The sequence below is a fragment of the Suncus etruscus genome, chromosome 10 (assembly GCF_024139225.1).
Source record: "Suncus etruscus isolate mSunEtr1 chromosome 10, mSunEtr1.pri.cur, whole genome shotgun sequence".
In the NCBI taxonomy this organism is placed as follows: Eukaryota; Metazoa; Chordata; class Mammalia; order Eulipotyphla; family Soricidae; genus Suncus; species Suncus etruscus.
This window is the reverse complement of record NC_064857.1, coordinates 34,743,573-34,766,092: the sequence shown is the minus strand read 5'-3', so window position 1 is coordinate 34,766,092 and position 22,520 is coordinate 34,743,573. Positions and strand designations below refer to the sequence as shown.

General features: G+C 44.9%; 1 protein-coding gene across 1 annotated transcript in view; it reads right to left on the bottom strand.

Moving 5' to 3' along the window:
• Positions 1–777: 777 nt before the first annotated feature.
• PDZK1 (PDZ domain containing 1) overlaps positions 778–22,520 on the bottom strand; it is a 40,392-nt gene continuing 18,649 nt past the window's right edge. Inside the window, exons 2-9 of the mRNA XM_049782384.1 lie at positions 20,861–21,072; positions 19,958–20,207; positions 16,219–16,355; positions 15,748–15,943; positions 11,894–12,090; positions 4,411–4,641; positions 3,130–3,420; positions 778–853 (exon numbers count right to left, since the gene is read on the bottom strand). Coding sequence (XP_049638341.1) covers positions 800–853; positions 3,130–3,420; positions 4,411–4,641; positions 11,894–12,090; positions 15,748–15,943; positions 16,219–16,355; positions 19,958–20,207; positions 20,861–21,070 — 1,566 coding nt within the window. The 5' untranslated portion in view covers positions 21,071–21,072 and the 3' untranslated portion in view covers positions 778–799. The remainder of the gene's footprint in view (positions 854–3,129; positions 3,421–4,410; positions 4,642–11,893; positions 12,091–15,747; positions 15,944–16,218; positions 16,356–19,957; positions 20,208–20,860; positions 21,073–22,520) is intronic.

The following is a 22,520-nucleotide window of genomic DNA, read 5'->3' as shown; positions in this document are numbered from 1 at the left end:
GACATTAAAAAGTTGGGCTGGGGGCCGGGAAGGTGGCGCTAGAGGTAAGGTGTCTGCCTCGCAAGCGCTAGTGTAGGACGGACCGACCGTGGTTCGATCCCCCGGCGTCTCATATGGTCCCCCCCAAGCCAGGAGCGATTTCTGAGCATATAGCCAGGAGTAACCCCTGAGCATCAAACGGGTGTGGCCCAAAAACCAAAAAAAAAAAAAAAAAAAAAGTTGGGCTGGAGAGACAGCACAAGAGGCAAACCCAGGATCAATTTCTGAGCAGAGAGCCAGGAGTAACCCCTGAGTGCGGCAGGGTGTGGCCCAAAACCAAAAAAAAAAAAAAAAAGTGTTGACCAAAACCAAAAGCACTATTTGGTTTTATTGTTTAATCAGGGTCATTCAAGGTTACTCAATACATTTTCACTGATATTTTAACAATCACATTCTTACAAAAGCATGATTTTAATAGGCATTATATTCAGATACTTCAATTAGCAACTCATGTAGGTTTATGAATTCATATTGGTGTTCAGGGGTCCTGTAAAATGAAGAGCAATCTTTATGCTGAGAAATGGGGTTAAATTAAAGCTTGAGAGAGATCATGAGAAAAGAATCTGGCTCCTGCTTTAGCTTTTCCTAAGCTGGCCGTGAAGAAGCCATCTGTAGGAGGCATTCCTGAAAACACATGTACAGCAGAGGACAGTCAAGCACGAGCAACTTCCAGAGGCTCTCTTTTGAGACGGTGCACAGCAGCTCAAATCTCGAGAGAATTGCTAGACATTAAATCAGCCAGAGCCTTGCTCTGTGCCCATTACATTGCTGTGTCTTCAGAATTCGAGGATGCATTGGAGGCTGTACTGTGGGCCTGTGCAAAAGAGAACAAAGGTCTGTAAGTGGTCTGCATGTGAGCACCAGGGCATGGGGGGTAATAGTCACTCACCAGAAACCAGGTGATATGAATTCTACTGTATAAGGATTGTACTCAGTAAGCTGTGTTCTAGCTGTTTGATAAATTCTCTTAGTAGATAGGCTGTATAAAATAGATGTCTCTTCTTAGATTCCCTTTTTGGTGGGCCGGGTGGTTGGGCCATACCCAGCAGCACTCGGGTTAGTCCTGGCTCTGTACTCAGAAATCACTTGTCAGGCTCAGGGGACCATATGGGATGCAGGGGGTTGAACCCGGATCTGTCTTGGAATCTGTCTCGAGTCAGCCTCATGCAAAGCAAATGCCTTACTGCTGTGCTATCACTCCAGCCCTCTCTTATATTCTCTACAGACATAGACACCTTTTCTCTAAAGTTCGCCTTGGCTTCCTATACAGAGAGGATTTTTTATAGAACTATTGTGTGTTAAAACAGTCCAGAATACAAGGTCACACATGCACTGTTGTGTGTGCTAAGTGCATATCTGCACCCCACCCCATTCCACCCCAGATTCATATGGGAAACTTAATTCTTCACAGTGATGGGCTCAGGAAGCTGGGTCTTTTTTTTTTTTCCTTGTTTTGGGAGGGGCCACACCCAGTGACACTCAGGGGGGTTACTCCTGGCTTGAGAGACCATATGGAACACTGGGGGATCAAACCTTGGTCCATCATAGGTCAGACACGTGCAAGGCAAATACATGCCTTACCACTGCACCATCACTCCAGTTCCAAGAGGCTAGGTCTTTAGAAAGCAATCAGCTCATGGGGTGGATTCTTTCAATATTGTCCCCCAGAGCTCACTAGTCCCTTTAGCCCTGGTTCAAAACTCGGCAAGAAGCTGGCAATCTACTGCCCAAAGAGAGCCTTCACTAGACACCAGATCTGATGGCACAGTGCTATTGGATTCCAGAGCTCCCAAAATCATGAGAAATAAATATTGATAAACCAGCTGGAGCAATAGCACGTGGCTGACCTGGGACTGACCAGGATTCGATAGCTGGCATCCCCATATGGTCCCCTGAGCTTACCAGGAGTAATTTCTGAGTGTAGAGCCAAGAGTAACTACTGAGTGCTACCGAGTGTGGCCCAAAAACAAACCAAAAAAAAAAAAAAATTGATAAGCCAGGGCCAGAGAGATAGCATGGAGGTAGAGTGTTTGCTATGCATGCAAAAGGCTGGTGGTTCGAATCCTGACATCCCATATGGTCCCCCAAGCCTGCCAGGAGTGATTTCTGAGCATAGAGCCAAGAGTAACCCCTGAACGCTGCCAGGTATGACCCCCCAAAAAATATTGATAAGCCACCCAAATTATGCTATTTGGTTACAGTAACCTGAATAGGTATACAAATATTTATTATATCTATTAGAAATCATGGGGCCGGCGAGGTGGCACTAGAGGTAAGGTGTCTGCCTTGCAAGTGCTAGCCAAGGAAAGACCAAGGTTCGATCCCCCGGTGTCCCATATGGTCCCCCCAAGCCAGGGGCAATTTCTGAGCCCTTAGCTAGGAGTAACCCCTGAGCATCAAAACGAGTGTGGCCCGAAAAAAAAAAAAAGAAAGAAATCAGTATTTAGGGCCAGAGAAAGTACAGTGGGTAAGGCACTTGCCTTTCAAATGGATGACCTGGGCCAGAGTAATTCCTAAGCAAGCTTGGGTTTGACAAAAAAAATAACTCAATATTTGTTATACTAGAGATTTGGAACAGGAGGCAAGTTGTTTGCCTTGCACACAGTCAACCATGGTTCAATCCCTGGCACCATATGTGGACCCGAGTACCATCAGAGGTTATTCCTGAGCACAAAGCCGGTAGTGGGGTTAGGGTTAGGTTTTGTGCTAACATTAGGATTTAGTTTTGGCTTTGCTCAAAGTTCAAAATCAATGTTACATATAGGGTGATTTTTTTTAACTTAGCCTAATTGGTAGCTACCATCCTCATGCTAAGGTAAAATAACAGACATATGGAGCATTTACTAAGAAGTTTATGAAACTGCAGCATGGTAAAGGTCACTCTAAAAGTAGATCACTGGGGCCAGAGTGACAATACAGCAGGTAGGGCATTTGCTTTGCACACAGCTGACCTGGGTTTGAACCCCCCACATTCTATATGGTCTCCCAAGCAGGTTAGGAGTATTCCTGTATGAGCCAGGAGAAACCCCTGAGACTGCCTGTGTCGCCCGAAAACAAAAAAAGAAAAAGAAAAAGTGTATCACTACTCACCCGTTCTCTTGCTGTGTGTGAATCACACTCTGATTTTTCCTGAGTTTCTTCATTTGTATCCGGAAGGTCATCTAGCGGTTCGGCCATGGAGGAAACCACAGGGATTTTCTTAGCCTGGAAGTAATTGTAGGCCTTCTTGCCACAGACTAATAGCGTGACACTCTTCCCACTGCTCTGGATTCTCTCCACCACCTTCTCATAAAGCTCCTCCTGCACATTGGCTCCGTTCACTTCAACGATGACGTCCTCATCCTCCAGCCCAGCTTGCTCAGCAGGGCTGCCTTTTTGGACCTACAAATGGAGGTTCTGAGTTAGCACATCCAAGTACAGTGGGATGGGATTCTCGTTTCCTGCAGTGAGCAAGTGGTGGAATTGGAGGATTCACCCTTTAGTGTGTCATTCTTTCTCAGGTGCTCAGGGGCTGGAGAACTAGTACAGTGGGTAGGGTGCCTGCCTTGCCCACGACTGACCTAGGTTCAGTCTTCAGCATCCTATATGGTCCCCTGAGCACCTCCAGGAGTAATTCCTGAGTGCAGAGCCAAATGTTAGTTAACTCTGAGCATCACTTAAGTGTGGCTTCCAAAAGAACAAAGAAGAAAAGTGCTCAAATCCCTCCTCCTCAAAGTCTTCCTCTGAAAATTACTGCCACTGTCCCACTGAAATGAGTATTTTTGCAATGGTCAAATACCATATTGTATGGCTTCTGTACAGAGGTGTTAAGGTTTCTGGGTCTTCCTTTTCCATTTTTCATTTCCTTTTTCATTCCCAGTCTGAACTCTGTAGGGTTAGTTTCATTACCATCCCTCTAGCAAAGACATTTTGCCAGTTGCACAGAATCAAGTGCAGATTGATGGTGGTGAACAGCTGAAGTCACAGTAACTTGTTTTATGAGATTTGACTGTATTTAAAGAGATAATGGTGGGTGGGGAGGAGTGGCTTTAAGGGCTGGCGTACAGGCTTTGCATGTGAGATGCCTAGATTGATCCCTGGTACCACAAGATGCCCTGAATACCCATGGGAGTAGCCTCCAGACCCTCCCAGTACTACCCCCCAAAAATAAGTGTTTTAAGGGCTCTTGGGTAGAACCAATGACAAAAGATAAAGAGTCCAGAATATACTAGTAGCTATAAAGGGCATGAGATTATGATAGCTACTTAACTGGAAACTGAATGAGACCATCTATGAAGGCCTTTATGGAAATTTTTTATTAAGTGGGTGGATAAAACTGTATCTCCTAGTCCTGACTGTCTTTGCTGGGCGGCTGGAACCACACCTCCTTACCTCTTTGACAAAGGAGCCTGGCTTCCCCCGGATCGCATTCAAGTGGAAGCCATAGCCATTCTCCCCTTTAGTCAGCCTGCAGAGTTTAGGCTTGTAATCTTCTACTTCCTCTGTAGTATCTGGACTCGAGACCACCAGAGGAGCAGGAGCAGGAGCAGGAGCTGGTGCCCTTTTGGCAGACCCGTTTGATAATTCTTGATTTTGATAGTAGAAAAATGGAGAAAATTTTGCCTTTTAAAAAGAGAGAGGGGAAATTAATTTTAAGTATGAGTAGTTATACTTTGGCAAACCCACTAGTCATAAATATATCTTCCACTATTCTCCCAGTTACCTCCATATTTGGAGCTGTATCATTGTCCTACTATACCAACCACAGAAAAATGAAGGAAGATTGAACTTGGTGATGGAATCATGGGTGGGATGATGTAAGCAAATGCACATAAATATGGAACAGAAGAACTACGGAATGTTGTAGAGGGTCCAAAAATAAGTCTAACAGAATTGCTAGTTCCTTTAGACAACATGATCTTGACAATTCAGGCAAGCCCCCTATGGGAAGATGACATGAGTGACTTGCTGACTGTCTCCAACAAATTAAGCTCCTTTGACCCTTCCTTGTAAATAACGTGGTCTTCAAAGCTCCTTAAAGTAAACATTTTCTCTAAAAAAAAAAAAGGGAATATTTTATCCCTATCTGAAGACAAAAGACCAACCCAACCTCAAAGTAACTGATTAGTGAGGAGAGGGAGAATATAGTTGACTATGGCATGCCTATATACAGCTACAAAAGTTCATTGAAGGGGCCGGAGAGATAGCATGGAGGTAGGGCATTTAATGTCTTGCATGCAGAAGGACGGTGGTTCGAATCCTGGCATCCCATATGGTCCCCAGAGCCTGCCAGGAGTGATTTCTGAGCAGAGAGCCAGGAGTTACCCTGAGCGCAGTCGGGTGTGACCCAAAAAACAAAAAAATAGTTCATTGAAACATTTCTTTCCTACTTGATTCTCTTCTCCCTCCCTCAGTCCAGAAATTTTGAATACTGAGTGCTTTAAAAAACAAAAAAGACAAAATGTTTATGTGGTTCATTTTGTAACATTTTTTGTGTGTCTTTCAATGATGCATCTCTTTCAATTTAATCTTTTGTTTGTTTTTGGGTCCCAGCCATGGTGCTCAGGCTTTACTCCTGGCTCTGCACTCAGAAATTGCTCCTGGCAGGCTCAGGAACCATATGGGATGCCAAAATTCAAACCACTCTCCATCCTGGATGAGCTGCATGCAAAACAAACCCGCTACCACTGTGCTATCTCTCCAGCCCTCAATTTAATTATTTTAATACAAAAATAATTCTTTAATTAATCACCATAAAATAGTTATAGTTTTTTTCATGATTTTAGTTTCTGTCATACAATGTACAACACTTGTCCCTTCCCCAGTGCACATTTCCTGCCATCAATGTCCCCAGTTTCCCTTCTACCTTGCCCTCTCCCCTCCCTGCCTCTGTGGCAGACATTCTCTCTCTCTTCCCTACCCCCCTCTTTCCTTTTATAAACTTTGCAATATTGCTACTGAAAGGGTATCGTGTAGATCATTTTATCTCCTTTTAGGACCCTGTTCTTGTTCAGAGAGGTCATTTACATTATTGTCAGACTGGTCCCTTTTCTGCCATAACTGCACTCCCCAGCTATTAGTTTTGGTTTTTGGTTGGTTTTGGGGCCACCCCTGGCGGCACTCGGGGGTTACTCCTAACTCTGTGCTCAGAAATTACTCCTGGCAGGCTCTGGAAACCATATAGGATGCCAGGGATCAAACCCAGGTCGGCCGTGTGCAAGGCAAAGGCCCTACCCACTGTGTAATCACTCCAGCCTCAGGCTTTGCCATCTTTAAATACTCAATACCTAGATATCTCAATTCCCAGACCATTCATATGAGAAGATAATGAAGATATTGAATAAAACAGGAACATACAACAGGAAAAAAAAATGGGTTTGTTTAGTGTTTGCTTGTTTGTTTTCAGAAAGAATCAAGAATTTAGCTAATAATGGATTTTAGTTAAAAAAAAAAAAACAGATTTGAGGGGCCGGAGAGATAGCATGAAGATAAGGCATTCGCCTTGCATGCAGAAGGTTGGTGGTTCAAATCTCAGCATCCCATATGATCCCCCAAGCCTGCCAGGGACGATTTCTGAGCATAGAGCCAAGAATAACCCCTGAGCGCTGCCGGGTGTGACCCAAAAACCAAAAAAAGGAGTTGTTGCTATGCACGGAGGATGTACCCCAAAGATCAACCCTCCCTGTACAACTTACTTTGCTGGATTAAAGGGAGGGAATATATTTAAAGACACCTTTTGGGGCCGGGAAGGTGGTGCTAAAGGTAAGGTGTCTGCCTTGCAAGCACTAGCATAGGACGGACCGCAGTTCGATTCCCCGGTGTCCCATATGGTCCCCCCAAGCCAGGGGCGATTTCTGAGTGCATAGCCAGGAGTAATCGCTGAGCGTCAAATGGGTGTGCCCCCCCCTCAATAAAAAGACACCTTTTAGGTCAATGTTTTAATATTAATCAAAAATTTAATGCATATTAAATATTATATATTTTGTAAAACAAATACATATATAGATAAAATGAGAGATAAACAATTCAGCCATATAAGTTGGAGGAGGTGGAAAGGGTTTAAAGCCAGATATTCTTTACAGAAGAAGCTAGAACAGTGACCTCTGACTTCCTGATCTTTTCTTCCAGCTGCAGAAAGCGCTTCTGTTGTTGTGGGCAGTTGCTAGTCATCTTTGTGCCAAAACCTACATTGCAGTAGCTCCTCTCCTAGTCCAAACTGTGCCAGTTAGAATACCCCAAAGATAAGTCTACTCCCTTCACATGTAACCGTCTTTTTTTTTGGGGGGGGGCCACACCCAGTGGTGCTCAGGGGTTACTCCTGGCTGTCTGCTCAGAAATAGCTCCTGGTAGGCAAGGGGACCATATGGTACACCGGGATACAAACCAACCACCTTTGGTCCTGGATGGGCTGCTTGCAAGGCAAACGCCGCTGTGCTATCTCTCCGGGCCCTGTAACCATCTTTTAAATGCCTTACAAGTACTTTACAAGTACTCTGAAAGGTTAGAGCATACGGGTGTGTATAGATGTGTAAACTTGTTGGTTGATATGAGTTGATCCCCTTTTAGGCTATTATGATTGAATTTGTGGCTAGTCTAGTTCATTCGCGGAGAATGTTCTGCATGCATGAGAAGGATGCATGTGTGTGCTGGGCAGTGCTCTGTGTCTGTCTTTTCCATCTAGTTGGTTACTTATCTTCTTTCTGGCCCTTCACTTTATTCTTGAGAGTAGAAAATGGAGTCTCTGTCATGTAGAATTGCTTTTTTTTTTTCTCCCTCCAGCTTTGTCAAAATTGGCTTCCTACATTTTTTCCAGCTGTAGTGAGGTAAAACTGACAATGTGATGCTTCAGTGGATGCATTGGCAATATATTGTGAAACAACTGCCACTATCAAGTCAATTAACACATCTGTTCATGGAGGCAGACAGCCAAGCAATCAGAGGGTTATGCAAGCAGAGGGGATCAACGGTCCCCTCTCCCACAGTGCTGACCTAGATTTGCCCAGAACCAAAGCAGCCTGGCATTCCGCAGCCCAAGAATGCCTCCAGCAAAGTGCTTCCTGTGAGGGTGCTTGGGTGCTGACAGGGATTTCAGCCTGAGGAGAGGACTACCTAGCTCCATGGCTCTTCCCAAAGAATATGACCCAGGAGCAACTCGGAAAAATGTTCCAGTAGAAACAAGGTGCTAGAGCAACAGTATAGCACACAGCTGATGCAAGTTTGATCCCTGGTATCTATATAGTCCCTGAGTACCTTCAGAAGTGATTCCTGAGTGCAGAGCAAGGAGAAACCCCTGAATACTACTGGGTTCAGTTAAAAAAAAAATAAAAGGAAGGGAGGGAGGGGAGGGAGGGAGGGAAGGAAGGAAGGAAGGAAGGAAGGAAGGAAGGAAGGAAGGAAGGAAGGAAGGAAGGAAGGAAGGAAGGAAGGAAGGAAGGAAGGGAGGGAGGGAGGGAGGGAGGGAGGGAGGGAGGGAGGGAGGGAGGAAGGAAGGAAGGAAGGAAGGAAGGGAGGAAGGTAAGGAGGGAGGAAGGAAGGAGGAAGGGAGGGAGGGAGGGAGGAAGGGAGGAAGGAAGGAGGGAAGGAAGGTAGGAGGGAGGAAGGAAGGAGGGAAGGAGGGAAGGAAGGAAACAAAAGAGAAAAGAAAATAAAGAGAAGAGAAGAAAAGAGAAAAGGGCCAGAGCAAGAGCACAGTGGTAGGGCATTTGCCTTGCATGCGGCCGACTGGGATTGATCCCTGACATCTAATATGGTTCACTGAGCCTGCCAGGAGGGAGGAAGGAAAGAAGGAAAAGAAACCCACATGATTGAGACAGGGCTATTATCCATCCCTTGGACCAGCCTGCTCTGAATATCTCCCAGAAACTCTTATTTCCTTTTTTAAAAATCTATCACTGTTCTACCTGGGTTTCCCAAATGAATGCTGTCTTGTTGGGGACACGAGGACTGAGCCAATTCAACCCCTAACCCTGCAGCTACTTCTCCAGAATGTTGCCTTCAGGCTTACCATTTAGCTTTCACATGCTGTAAGAATTTCCTGAGGCCGCAGTGATAGCATAGCGGTAGGGCATTTGCCTTGCACACAGTCAACCGGGATGGACCCCAGTTCAATTCCTGGCATCCCATATGGTCCCCCAGTCTACCAGGAGCAATTTCTGAGTGCAGAGCCAGGAGTAACCCCTGAGCACCGCTGACTGTGGCCCAATAAACAACAACAAGAAAAAAGAATTTCCTCTACACTTCCCTGTGTTGACTCAAGCAAAACCTGTCATATTGTGAAACCCTTCTATGCTGGTATCATTCTTGTCAGAGGTCTTCACAAAGTGAGGTTCACATAACTGGGCTCTAGATTGTTTAATAAACACCACTCAGCCTTGCTCCAAAGGCTCGGAATATTAAGTCATTGGATCTTCTCAGTAGTAATTCTCATCTTACAGTCAACTGAACTGAGACAGAGAGCAGAATTTTTCCATGACCACACAACTCATTATTTCAAGCATGGGCTGAGCTGACCAATGATCATTTCCAAAAGCTACTTGTCAAGCAATGAATACAGTGAGCAGGGTATTTGCCTTGCAGGTGACCAATATTCTATCCTCAGTACCTCATATGGTCCCTCAAGCCTGCCAGGAATGACACTTGAGTAAGGAGCCAGAAATAAGCCCTGAGTACCACCAAGTATGACACAAGAACAAAAACCCAGGGCCAGAATGATAGCACAGTGAGTAGACCATTTGCCTTGTACACAGTTGGCTTAGGTTCCTTCCCCAGTATCCCATAAGATCCCTTGAGTACCATCAGGCGTAATTCCTGAGCACAGAACTAGGAATAACCCAAGCATTGTTTGATGTGTCCCCCAAAAATAAAAAACATGACCCACAAAACAGCATGGTATTACAGTATTTTATATATATGAAAGTTTACAAGAGAGTAATTTTTTTTTGTTTTGCTTTGGGGGTCACACCCAGCAGCACTCAGGGGTTACTCCTGGCTCTGTATTCCGAAATTGCTCCTGGTAGGCACAGGGGACCATATGGAATGCCAGGATTTGAACCACCATCCATCCTGGATCAGCTGTGTGCAAGATAAACACTCTACTGCTGTGCTATCTCTCCAGCCCCAAGAGAGTAATTCTTTTTTTTTTTTTTTTTTTTTTTGGTTTTTGGGCCACACCCTGTGACGCTCAGGGGTTACTCCTGGCTATGCACTCAGAAGTTGCTCCTGGCTTCTTGGGGGACCATATGGGACGCCGGGGGGATCGAACCGCGGTCCGTCCTAGGCTAGCGCAGGCAAGGCAGGCACCTTACCTCCAGCGCCACCACCCGACCCCAAGAGAGTAATTTTAAAAATTCTCATCACTGGGGCCGGGAAGGTGGCGCTAGAGGTAAGGTGTCTGCCTTGCAAGTGCTAGCGTAGGACGGACCACAGTTCGATCCCCCGGTGTCCCATATGGTCTCCCCAAGCCAGGGGCAATTTCTGAGTGCATAGCCAGGAGTAACCCCTGAGCGTCAAACGGGTGTGGCCCAAAAGCCAAAAAAACAAACAAACAAAAATTCTCATCACAAGAAAAGAATTGTGAGGCTAGAGCTATAGTACAGTGGGTAGGGAGTTTGCCTTATAGACATCTGAACTGGATTCCATACTTGATACCATATATTATCCCCCCCAAGCCTCCCCAAGAGTGATCCCTGGACAGAGATAGGAATAAGACCTGAGCACTAATAGGTATGAACCCCCCATAAAATGTAAACTATACATCATAATGTATATTATGTAGATTTATTTACTGATTATTCCTCAATATATACAAATGTCAAAGCATTATGTTGCACACCTGAAACTAATATGTTATAGGCCAAAGATAATTTTATTTGTTTTTGTTTTTTTTCTTAGGTCACACCCGGCAGCACTCAGGGGTTACTCCTGGCTTCACGCTCAGAAATTGCTCCTGGCAGGCTTGGGAGACCATGTGGGATGCCGGAATTCGAACCAAAGACCTTATGTATGAAAGGCAAACACCTTACCTCCATGCTATCTCTCCGGCCCCCAAAGATAATTTTAAAGGGAGTGGTTAATACTACCACAATCCTTAATATTCCTCCCTTTATTTAAATTATATGCTTTTTTAATCTTTTTATACTTATATAAAACATCTCTTTTCGGGCCCAGAGAAATAGCACTGCGGTGTTTGCCTTGCAAGCAGCCAATCCAGGACCTAAGGTGGTTGGTTTGAATCCCGGTGTCCCATATGGTCCCCCGTGCCTTCCAGGAGCTATTTCTGAGCAGACAGCCAGGAGTAACCCCTGAGCACGGCTGACCCAAAAACCAAAAAAAAAAAAAAAAAATCTCTTTTCATCTTTTGCCAATACAGAAAAACAGATGCTTCTTGGAAAGCTCCAACCATCTGGCTAGAAAGATACTACAGAGGCCGGAGAGATAGCATGGAGGTAAGGCGTTTGCTTTTCATGCAGAAGGTCATCGGTTCGAATCCCGGTGTCCCATATGGTCCTCCGTGCCTGCCAGGAGCAGTTTCTAAGCATGGAGCCAGGAATAACCCCTGAGCACTGCCAGGTGTGACAGGGGTTAAGGTGCTTGCCTTCCATGCTGCCAACCCGAGCACTACCAGAAGCAAACCCTGAACACCGAGCTAGGAGAAATCCCCAAGCACTGCTGGGCATAGTCCAAAATCCAAAATTAAAATAAGGGGCAGGGAAAATGGTACAGGAGGTGAGACACTTGCCTTGCAAGGAGCTGCCACAGCCATAGCTCTGGTTTAACTCTCTGAACACCACCAGAGGTCTCTCCTGAGCACAGAGAGGGGACTAGCCCCTGATCTGGGCTTCATTCCAGCTAATTGTGATGCCCATTTGCCACTTACCATTCGATACAAGTTCTCCGTCTCTTTGTCCACCACCAGCAGTGATGTCTGGTCTCCGCCCTTTCTAATCATCTCCACCACACAGTCATGGTCAAGGGATTCTACAGACTCCCCGTTGACAGCCACTAGCAGATCGTTGCTCTTCAAGCCAGCCTCCTCAGCAGGACTTCCAGCATCAATGTCTTTGATGATTTCACCTACCCCCACACCCCAACAAACAAACAAAAACAAGCACAAGCTTAAACAACTAGGGTCTCTGCTCAAGCTGAAGGCCCCAGTAAAAAAGAAAAAACATTAATTACAAACCTGTCTCGAGAATTGGCTTGCTATCAGGCCTCACCCCCTGCTCAGAAGTCACCCAAGAGGGGCCAGAACAATTGCACAGTGGTAGAGCATTTGCCTCGCATGTGGCCAACCCAGCATGGACCTGGGTTTGATTCCTGGTATCCCATATGGTCCTCCAAGCCTGCCAGGAGCAATTTCTGAACCCAAAGCCAGGAATAACCCCTGAGCAACACCAAGTGTGGCCCAAAAACAAAAAATAAAGTCACAGGAACAAGCCCAGCCATTCACAAGGAGAGAGAACTAAAAGAAAAGCTTTGTTTTGAAATATATTTGACAGAAGTGTGCTGAGTACTGCATACAGGCTGACAGGATCCAAGAAGGCAGCTGCAAATTTGTTCCAAACATATTATGCCTCATCTAAGCCACAAAAGGAGAGAGGCTCAAGTGGGGAGAAAACTCAAGAAGGATGAAGCACATGCCTTGCATGGAGTTAAACCATATCTCCATTCCCTTCCCAGTACCACCAACCACACCCTGTATCACTAGCCTAAGCATTGAGCCAATTATGTCACAGAGCCAGGCTGTCACTGGGAGTGGTGGGGAAGGCACCCCCAAAATAGGTAGTAGGGGGAAGAGTGAGAAGCAAAACCCAAGAATTCAGACCTTCAGAAATCCATGCTGGCAATTTACAAGTAAGTGAGGTATTTTTTTGTTTGTTTTTTGGGGGTCACACCTGGCAGTACTTAGGGGTTACTCCTGGCTCTACATTCAGAAATCGTTCCTGGCAGGCTCGGGGAACATATGGGATGCCGAACCACCAACCTTCTACATGCAAGGCAAATGCCTTACCTATCTCTCGGGCCCCCGTAAGTGGGTATTTTTAAGTGCTTCTAAGAATCTAGCATTATGTCCCTGGTCCTTTCTGTCTGTCATATGGTTTTTTAACAAGCTCCAATTTCACTTTTCTAGATAGCTGCTGGCTATGTTCAATCTGATTGCCCGTAAACTTTCTTTTCTACCTTCAACACAGTTTATATTATCAATTGCCTAGAAGCCTACAGAAATGGTCAGCACACCTTTCCAGGAACTCTCCCTGTCCCCAACCCTGACCTTTGCCCACACTGGCCTGCCTTTCTGAGTCATCTTAATGCAGTCTGTCTACATCTATCTCCAAGCAGAGCAGGAGCACAGGTCTACTTAAAACAGCCCTGATTTTTATCCATTATACTATAATGAACTGTTTGCTCTTTGATTCCATCTCTCCTAAATCTTGGTAATTCTTCTTGAAGAATTATTTGAAGTTGTTGAGTAGAGTTTTAGCTCAATGGAAGCCCCCAAGACACTATAGCCTTGAGTTTTTTTTCTACTTGCACACAGGTCCGTCTTTGAGTCTCCACCAAGTAAGACCTAAGTCCAGGGTTGGAGTGATAGCACAGAGGTAAAGCATTTTCCTTGCATGCTGCTAACAGGATGGATCCCAGTTTTATTCCCAGTATCCCATATGGGTCCCTCAAGTCTGCCAGGGGTGATTTCTGAGTGTAGAACCAAGAGTAACCCCTGAGCACTGCCAGGTGTGACACAAAAACGAAAAAACAGACCTAAATCCAAACAACTCACCTGGGATTAAAGGCCCTTCATCCCTCCCCTCTCTCTGACCTCCCTCTCCATTGTTTCCCAGCACCAATTCCTTTCATTTCAACCAAACTGCTTGTGTTCCCTTCTTTGCAAAATTTCTGCCTCCCTAAAATGGGCTTTCTTGTTGCATCGATCTTTTCAAAGTCTGTACTTCTATTCTACAAAACCTAAACTCAAGGACCACTTCAAGTATGAAACCTTGGGGCCGGAGAGAGCACAGCGGTGTTTGCCTTGCAAGCAGCCAATCCAGGACCTAAGGTGGCTGGTTTAAATCCTGACGTCCCATGTGGTCCCCCTGTGCCTGCCAGGAGCTATTTCTGAGCAGATAGCCAGGAATAAGCTGGGTGTGGCCAAAAAAAAAACAAAAAACAAACAAACAAAAAAGTATGAAACCTTCTGTACCTTCTTAAGGAACTTCCATAATACTTTGTCCTGTGCTCCAGAGTTTCTCACCCTTCACCTTCAGTTATGGCCAGTTGTGTTCTTATCTCCTCCAAAATTGGGAGGGTCATGAAGGAGAAATATAATTTCCTTGATATTTTCAAAGGCCAAAAGGATGTTTTCACATAAAGTCAACCAGATAGTTGATAAACACACAAAATGAAAAGCTACCACTTCTAGGTGAAGAAAAATTTACATAACCCGAATCTGCATCATTTCATAAACTCACCTTCCTTTGAGGGATTTTAACTCTTTGAGGATATCAGAAGGTTCTCTGTTCCTCTTGAGGCTCAGATTCTGATACCCCCATCTCTCCCTCCCTCATCTCTGCATTGTGTTGGAACTGAATCATACACAGCTAATGAGAGCCAGTTTTGTACAATGCTTCACGAATTTGCAACTGGCAGTATATTTTGGTAACTTAAGGTTAGACATAGTAGGAGTATTTGACTCATGAAAAATATATTAGTGTTCTCTTTCCCCAGAGATAGGCACAAAATAGTCTCACTCATCTGTGGGATATAAGAAAAATAAAAGACAATATAGTAATAATATCCAGAGGAAATAGAGATGAGGGCTGGAAAGACCAGCCCATGATATGAAGCTTACCACAAAGAGTGATGAGTGCAGTTAGAGAAATAACTACACTAACAACTACCATGACAATGATAGAGAGAGAAATAAAATGCCTGTCCCAAATATAGACGGGGAAAATGGGGAACATGGTGGCAGGAAAGTTTCACTAGTGAAGGAGGATGTACATTCTATGATCAAAACCCAACTACGAACATTTTTGAAACCATGGTGCTAAAATACACTATTTTTTTTTTTTTTTTTGGTTTTTGGGCCACACCCTGCGGCGCTCGGGTCACTCCTGGCTGTCTGCTCAGAAATAGCTCCTGGCAGGCACAGGGAACCATATGGGACACCGGGATTCGAACCAACCACCTTTGGTCCTGGATCGGCTGCTTGCAAGGCAAACGCCGCTGTGCTATCTCTCCGGGCCCAAAGACATTATTTTAAATAAAATAAATAATAAAAATTAAAAGTTGTCTCCCCAAAGAGCCAACTGACTAACATACTATGGTCCAGAGCCCAAATTCTGTCTCTGATAAATGGGGAGTATTCATCATTAGACCTCCATATGCTATGAAAATTGATCCACCATGTCTTTCAATTTCTCTTACTGTACCCCTCACAGTAAGAAAGTGAATATTGGGGGCTGGAGAGATAGCATGGAGGTAAGGCGTTTGCCTTTCATGCAAGAGGTCATCGGTTCGAATCCCAGCGTCCCATATGGTCCCCCGTGCCTGCCAGGAGCAATTTCTGAGCATGGAGCCAGAAGTAACCCTGAGCACTGCCGGGTGTGACCCAAAAACCACAAAAAAAAAAAAAAAAAAAAAAAGAAAGTGAATATTGGGGGATCCATGAGGTGAGATCAGGATAAAATAGATAATCATGCCATCTAGTTTTCTGCTCTTCTTGCATCTTACCCTTCTGGTCTGGGCCTGCCCTCAAGTAGAAGCCATAGCCATTGGCTCCCTTCTTCATCTCCACAAGTCGGGGCTGCCGGGGTAGCAGCTTCAAATTGGTTGTTTCTCTCTTGAACTGGATCTTCTGCTCACTGTGGTATCGGTCCGTTTCCTTGTCCACCAGCAGGAACATGACTCGGCTTCCTGCCTTCTTCACCTACAACAGACCCACTGGTGAAGGCCCAGCTCTCAACACATGTGAAGACCACATCCACCTCCAAACAAAAGGCTGAGGGCCACAGAGATAGCACGACAGGGAAGGCACTTGCCTTGCATGCCATAGAACCCCTGGTACCATATAGGGACCACTAAGCATCACTCGGAGTGATTCCTTAGCATAGAGCCAGGAGTAAGCCCTAAGCACTACCAGGTGATGCCCCCAAACAAAAACAAACAGAATAAAAGTGAAGTGAGGCCCCCTTGGGGTGGTACCTTTTCAACCACTTCCTCATGGCTGCTGGCTTCCACATTTTCCCCATTCACTTCGATCACATGATCATCAGTCAGGACACCAGCCTTCATGGCCACCCCTTGAGGTATTATGTCCGTCATGTACACTCCCTTTTTGCCTGAGAGGAAATAAGGGGCCAAAAATTATGATTCCATTATAACAGCAAACATCTTAACATCTCCTGGCAATGGGAGGGTAGATCTTCCTCAGCAGGATTCACCTACATCAGCTTGGCTTCTAATTTAGAATTATTAGCACTGCCTCTACCTCAAAGTCTGACAGCCCTGGCTCAGTCCTTGGTTAGTTCTAACAGAATTTTGAGGTGGGAGTTGAGAGGGAGGGATATTAAGGCCGTCACTGGCTGTTCTCAGGGGTCACTCCTGGTTCTGTGTTCCTGGTGAGGCCCAGAAGACTATATGGAGTGCCTGAGATGAAATCCACATCAGCTACATGTAGGCAAGTGCTTTCGCCTATCTCTCTGGGCTTAGCTCTGATAGATTTTTCTAAGCCAACTAAATACAAGAAAGGGATTTCAGATGGCTCTGGGCTCACTGGACCATAATGTATGTACCAAACCATGCTCTTGAACCTGTAATGATTGTTTAGTACACATCAGTGAAGTCAATAAATATCAACCCTAAGGGGGTGCTAAGGAAGGCAAAAGGACGGGAGGAAGTGCCAAGTGCCCTTGCACCTGGACACTCAAGTCTGGATAAGAAAGGGGTATCACTTAGGTACATCTGAAGAAAGGCTATGGGTCATAGAGATGCTATGAGATTTAAGGCACTTGCCTTGCATGTGATAGACCTCAGGACCAAATTATTGCCAATGTAATGTTGTTGCCAATGTAAAAGGCAACAGTACCAACCAGCTCCCAAAGAGAAAAGACAGATCCCCAGCTTTTCTTGCCTCAGTCAGAGAAGAAGCTGCTACTGCCACTGCTGCAGATTTGCTCTCGGTCCCTTTTCTCTCACCTCCCTTCCCTATGGATTGTTGCTCGCCACCAGATTGGGTTTTTGAGAATCCCCCAATTTTAGAACATTTCCTGATATATGAATGCTGGGAGACATTTTTCAGACTCCACAAGACCACGCTGAAGTTGTGCTCCGGATTTTATCTCCCACCCTCCACCCACAGACTGTTTCAAAAGACTGAAAGGGGATATGTATATTTTTTTTCATATATTTCTTTAGATGTATTTTCTATTTCCTTATGTAGAGGCAGTTTTCCCCATTCCCTTTTTTTTTTTTTTCTGGATCTGTTTAGTAAGAAATTCTAGTAGAATAGTTTCTCCTGGGTTCCGAGTTCATATTAGAACCAGGTTATTGAAATTGTTTAGCTTGTTATTTTTACCCCCATATGCATTAGTAGTATCATGTGGCATTGTTCCTTTTTGCATAGGCACATTAAATTGGGGAAACCTTACATATGGAAACAAGTTACTATCTAATAGATATAGAAATACAGAAGTTTTATATTGCAGTGGAGCCCTACACCCTAAACACTTGTCATAGTTACATCAGACATTGACCATTCACCCATGAACCTTGGATCCATCTATGGAATCAGCAAGATTTTCTGCATGGCAGGCACGCGTGCGCGCATGTGCGCACACACTCTCACACACACACACACACACACACACACACATTCTCTCTCACACACACATTTTTTCTTCTATATTTTTCTTTCTTTTTCTTTTTTTTTTTTTTTTTTTTTGGTTTTTGGGTCACATCCAGCAGCACTCAGGGGTTACTCCTGGCTCTATGCTCAGAAATCGCTCCTGGCAGGCTCAGGGAACCACATGGGATGCTGGGATTTAAACCACTGTCCTTCTGCATGCAAGGCAAACAGTCTACCTCAATGCTATCTCTCCAGCCCATATATTTTTATTTCTTATCTGTTAAATAGGGGCTCTCACCTTTTACATTGAACCTTGGGACACAGATTAGTTTGTTTTACCACATATTTCTGCATTTTTCTATAAAACTAAGTAGAAAGGAAAAAGAAAAGCTGGGGTTCAGATGCACTGGTGGGAAAATAAATAAGGAGAGAACTAAATATACAAGCCAAAGTCAATGATAGTAGAATCAAGAGAACTAAACTTTAACAATCTAAACATAGGGGCCGGAGAGATAGCATGGAGGTAAAGCGTGCAGAAGGTTGGTGGTTCGAATCCCGGTGTCCCATATGGTCACCTGAGCCCGCCAGGAGTAATTTCTGAGTGTAGAGCCAGGAGTAACCCCTGAGCACTGCTGGGTGTGACCCCCCCCCAAAAAAAAAATCTAAACATAAATGGGCCTGTTATATTGGCAGGCCAGGGGTCAAAGGTTGGTGGTACAGGATGTGCTCTGGGTCCATTGGTGGAGGGAAATCAACACTGGTGGTGGGAATGGCCCTGGCTCACTGTATATCTGAAATTTAACTATGAAGGACTCTGTAGTTCATAACAGTTTCAATAAAATTTGGAGAAAAAGAGGGCAACAGTAAGGGTCTATGAGATAGTACAGGAGTTGAGATACTTGTCTTACATGCAGTTGACCCTTATTTGATCCCCAGCACCAAATGGTCCCCGAGTACTACTGAGTACAGCCTTAAAGGCCCTTACCACCATGGGGTATGCCAGGTCATCCTCAAGTTTTGTACCATCAGGCCTTCAGATTAACTCACGGCCCAGTTGGCTGAAAATCATTGGGTGGGAATCCCCAAGCACCACTTGGGAACCCCCTCAAATGCTGTAAATTCTTTCAAGATAACAATATTTTCCGCTAGGAAAAAGCTAGTTTCCTAAAGAATGGAGAGTAATTGTAAAAAATGACAGTAACTTAAACGCTGTTTCTTTAAACATGTCAGTACTGTTACCTTGTTATAGAATTGTTACAGAGAAAAAAAAATTTTTTTAGGCCAGAGTGATAGTATAGTGGGTATATCTGCCTGACATAATAGCTGTGCTGGGTTCAATACCTACAACCCATATGGTCCATCCCCCAAGTCCCAGAAGGAGTAATTTCTGAGTGTAGAGTCAAGAGTAAACCCTGAGCACAGTTGCACAGTTAGGTGTGGCACCCCCCTACCCCCCAAAAAAAAACCCCCAAGAACTCACATAGAAATGTAAATCTCTCCCACTGGATTTTGTAGCATTATAACCCAATGACAAATCAATTATTTAAATTTTAAAAAGAGCATTATAGGGGCCAGAGAGATAGCACATCGGTAAGGTGTTTGTTTGCCTTAGGAGCAGAAGGACGGTGGTTCGAATCCCGGCATCCCATATGGTCCCCCGAGCCTGCCAGGAGTGATTTCTGAGCATAGAGCCAGGAGTAATCCCTGAGCACTGCCGGGTGTGACCCAAAAACCAAAAATTAAAAACAAAAATTAAAAAGAGCATTATCTAGGAGAGAAGAATTCCCGTCTCTTCAGCACTTTGCACACAAACTCCTCTAATTCAACCCAAAGCTAAGATGTGATGAAATGTCACATTTGTGGCTAAAGCAATGTAACCTCAATTAAAAGATGTGAATTTTAGTTTGGTTTGGTTTGGTTTTAGTTTTTGGTTTTGGGCCATACACGGCAGTGCTCAGACATTACTCCTGGCTCCGAGCTCAGGAATGCCAGAGACAAACACCCCACCCACTGTGCTATTATTCTGGCCCCTGTTTTGTTTTTAAGCCATTGACAGTAAGATCTTTCTTTAGGCTGCCATGTCCCCACCCAGCTCACCTTGGACAGTTTTGAGGGAGAAGCCATAACTGTTCCCCGCTTTTACCAGGTAGCATAGACGAGGCTGGGCACATGTCTGCAGCACTCCATTCATCATCAGAGATGGCTTCTCACCATCCACACTGGATTCCTTCTGACTGTGGCCCAGCTCCTTCAAGTCTACCTGTGCCTTCATGGCTTTCTCATAGGACCCACCATCCAGAACCAAAAAAGTCACTGAGTTCCCGCTCTTGCGAACCAGATCCACAACCTAGGAGGCAAAGGAAAATCATGACCCTCTGTTCACTGCCAGAGAAGATGCCTTCTGATCCAGGTGGCCAGTCAGCTGGCATGGCCCAATCATCTTCGCTTCAGGCCTCCCAAGACCCAGGGAAAGATAAGGTTCAGGATGAAATGTAAAATCTGGTCTAAGCCTCGCCCAGAGAACCTGAACTAAGTCTGGCTCTTCTTAGAGAGAAATGCTAAGACATCACTGGTCTCTGAAGACATTTTGGATGGTGAAAAGCACCTACTTGGTAGCTGAATAGGGCTAAGATCAGACATTCCCATAGGTTCATTGTACAAACAGCTGATCAAGCTCTTGATTCCTCCATCTCCTCATCTGTGAAGGGGGGAATTGTACACCCCAAAGATTAGGGTGAGGATTCAGCAAAAATAATGGAGATGGCATTGCATGATACAGACCTGGGTTATAGCAAATTTGCAATCATATTAAATCTAGGAACAATGCTGATGGTTCTTAGTTAACTATGGGAAATTCAATTTTCTGGAGAAAAGAACAGTCATGGTTGAGTCCAACTGCACCAGAAGCAATCAGAAAAGTTCCTTTGAGCCCCAAACCATTATCAGTGGATTGTGGAGGCTGAAATATGTGAGAACAAAGACCCCAAATGTCCCAGTTACCTGCATGTGCTCTTCCTTGTCCACAAAGACACCATTGATCCTAAGCACCCTGTCTCCGTCCTGGAGACCCGCTTTCTCCGCAGGGCTGTCCTTCTCCACCAGCCGGACCAGGTGGCCATCGATGTCCTTTTCAATTCGCAGAAAGAAGCCATAGCTCTGTCCTTCTTGTTTGGATAGCTTGCATTCTCGGGGGTTAAAAGTGGAAGCCATTTCTGTGATTAAAAAAAAAAAAAACACATGTAGGGACCGGAGCAGTGGCACTAGAGGTAAGGTGTCTGCCTTGCAAGCACTAGCCTAGGACAGTGTTCCATATGGTCACCCCAAGCCAGGAGTGATTTCCGTGCACATAGCCAGGAGTAATCCCTGAGTGTCAATGGGTGTGGCCCAAAAATAAACAAACAATAAAACCCACATGTAGGGACCTAAGTGGTGGCACAAGGGGTAGGGCATCTGCCTTGCCCGCGCTAGCCTAGGACGGACCTTGGTTCGATCCCCCAGAATCCTATATGGTCCCCCAAGCCAGGAGCGATTTCTGAGCATATAACCAGGAGTAACCCCTAAGCATTACCAGGTGTGGCCCCCCAAAAAATGTATGGATGCATGGAAAAGATAATGGGATGGATAAGGCCTCAGTCTTCCCTCTTCTGTGCTTCTAATCTTCTAATCTCACCCAAGACTATGTGGGGAAAGAATGAGGTGATATAATGATGGCCTCTATCAGGACTTGCTAGTGGTTTCCAAATACAATTGAAGGATAAATTACTTATTTATTTATTTTTGCTTTATTTGTGGTTGGGGGAGGGCACATTCAGTGATGCTCAGGGCTTACTCCTTTGTACTCAGAGATCACTCTTGGTAGGGCCTGGGGAACTGTTTGTGGTGCCAGAGACTAATCCCAGGTTGACCACATGCAACATAGCACTTTATATGCTATACTATTACACTAGCTCCAGCTCTCAGATCCCTATAATACAGTTCCTTACCCACAGAGAACAAGCCATGCAGGCCCTTCTTCCAGGAGGCTTAGCTGGATGTGGCCCCAAAACAGGGAGAGAGGAGAAAAAGAGAAAGATGAAAAGGAAGGGAAGGGGAGAGGGAAGGCAAGGGAGAAAATCATTGTCTTAGTTAAGGTAATAAAAATAGAACCCAGAGGGGCTGGAGTGGTGGCGCTAGAGGTAAGGCATCTGCCTTGCAAGCACTAGCCTAGGACAGACACAGTTCAATTCCCTGGTGTCCCATATGGTCCCCCCAAGCCAGGAGTGATTTCTGAACGCATAGCCAGGAGTAACCCCTGAACGTCAATGGGTGTGGCCCCCCCCCAAAAAAATCAGAACCCAGAAACTGTTAAGAATCAGAAGTTGACAAGGGGATGCAGGAAACAGCCATCATTGGTGAGGTTGTGAAATTTTAACCCTCAATCCCAATTGATAAGACTACTGTCTAATTAAGCCTCTATAGAAAGCAATATGGAGATTATCCCAACAAATAGGAATAGAACTTACATATAACCCAATGATACCATTTCTTGGCATCTATTCCCAAAACACAAGAATATTCATTTGATGAAAAATGGTCAAACCTACATACCCAAACCAAAGTCAACCACAATAGAATCAAGAGACCCAAACTATAACAAGCTATACACAAAATGGACTGTAAA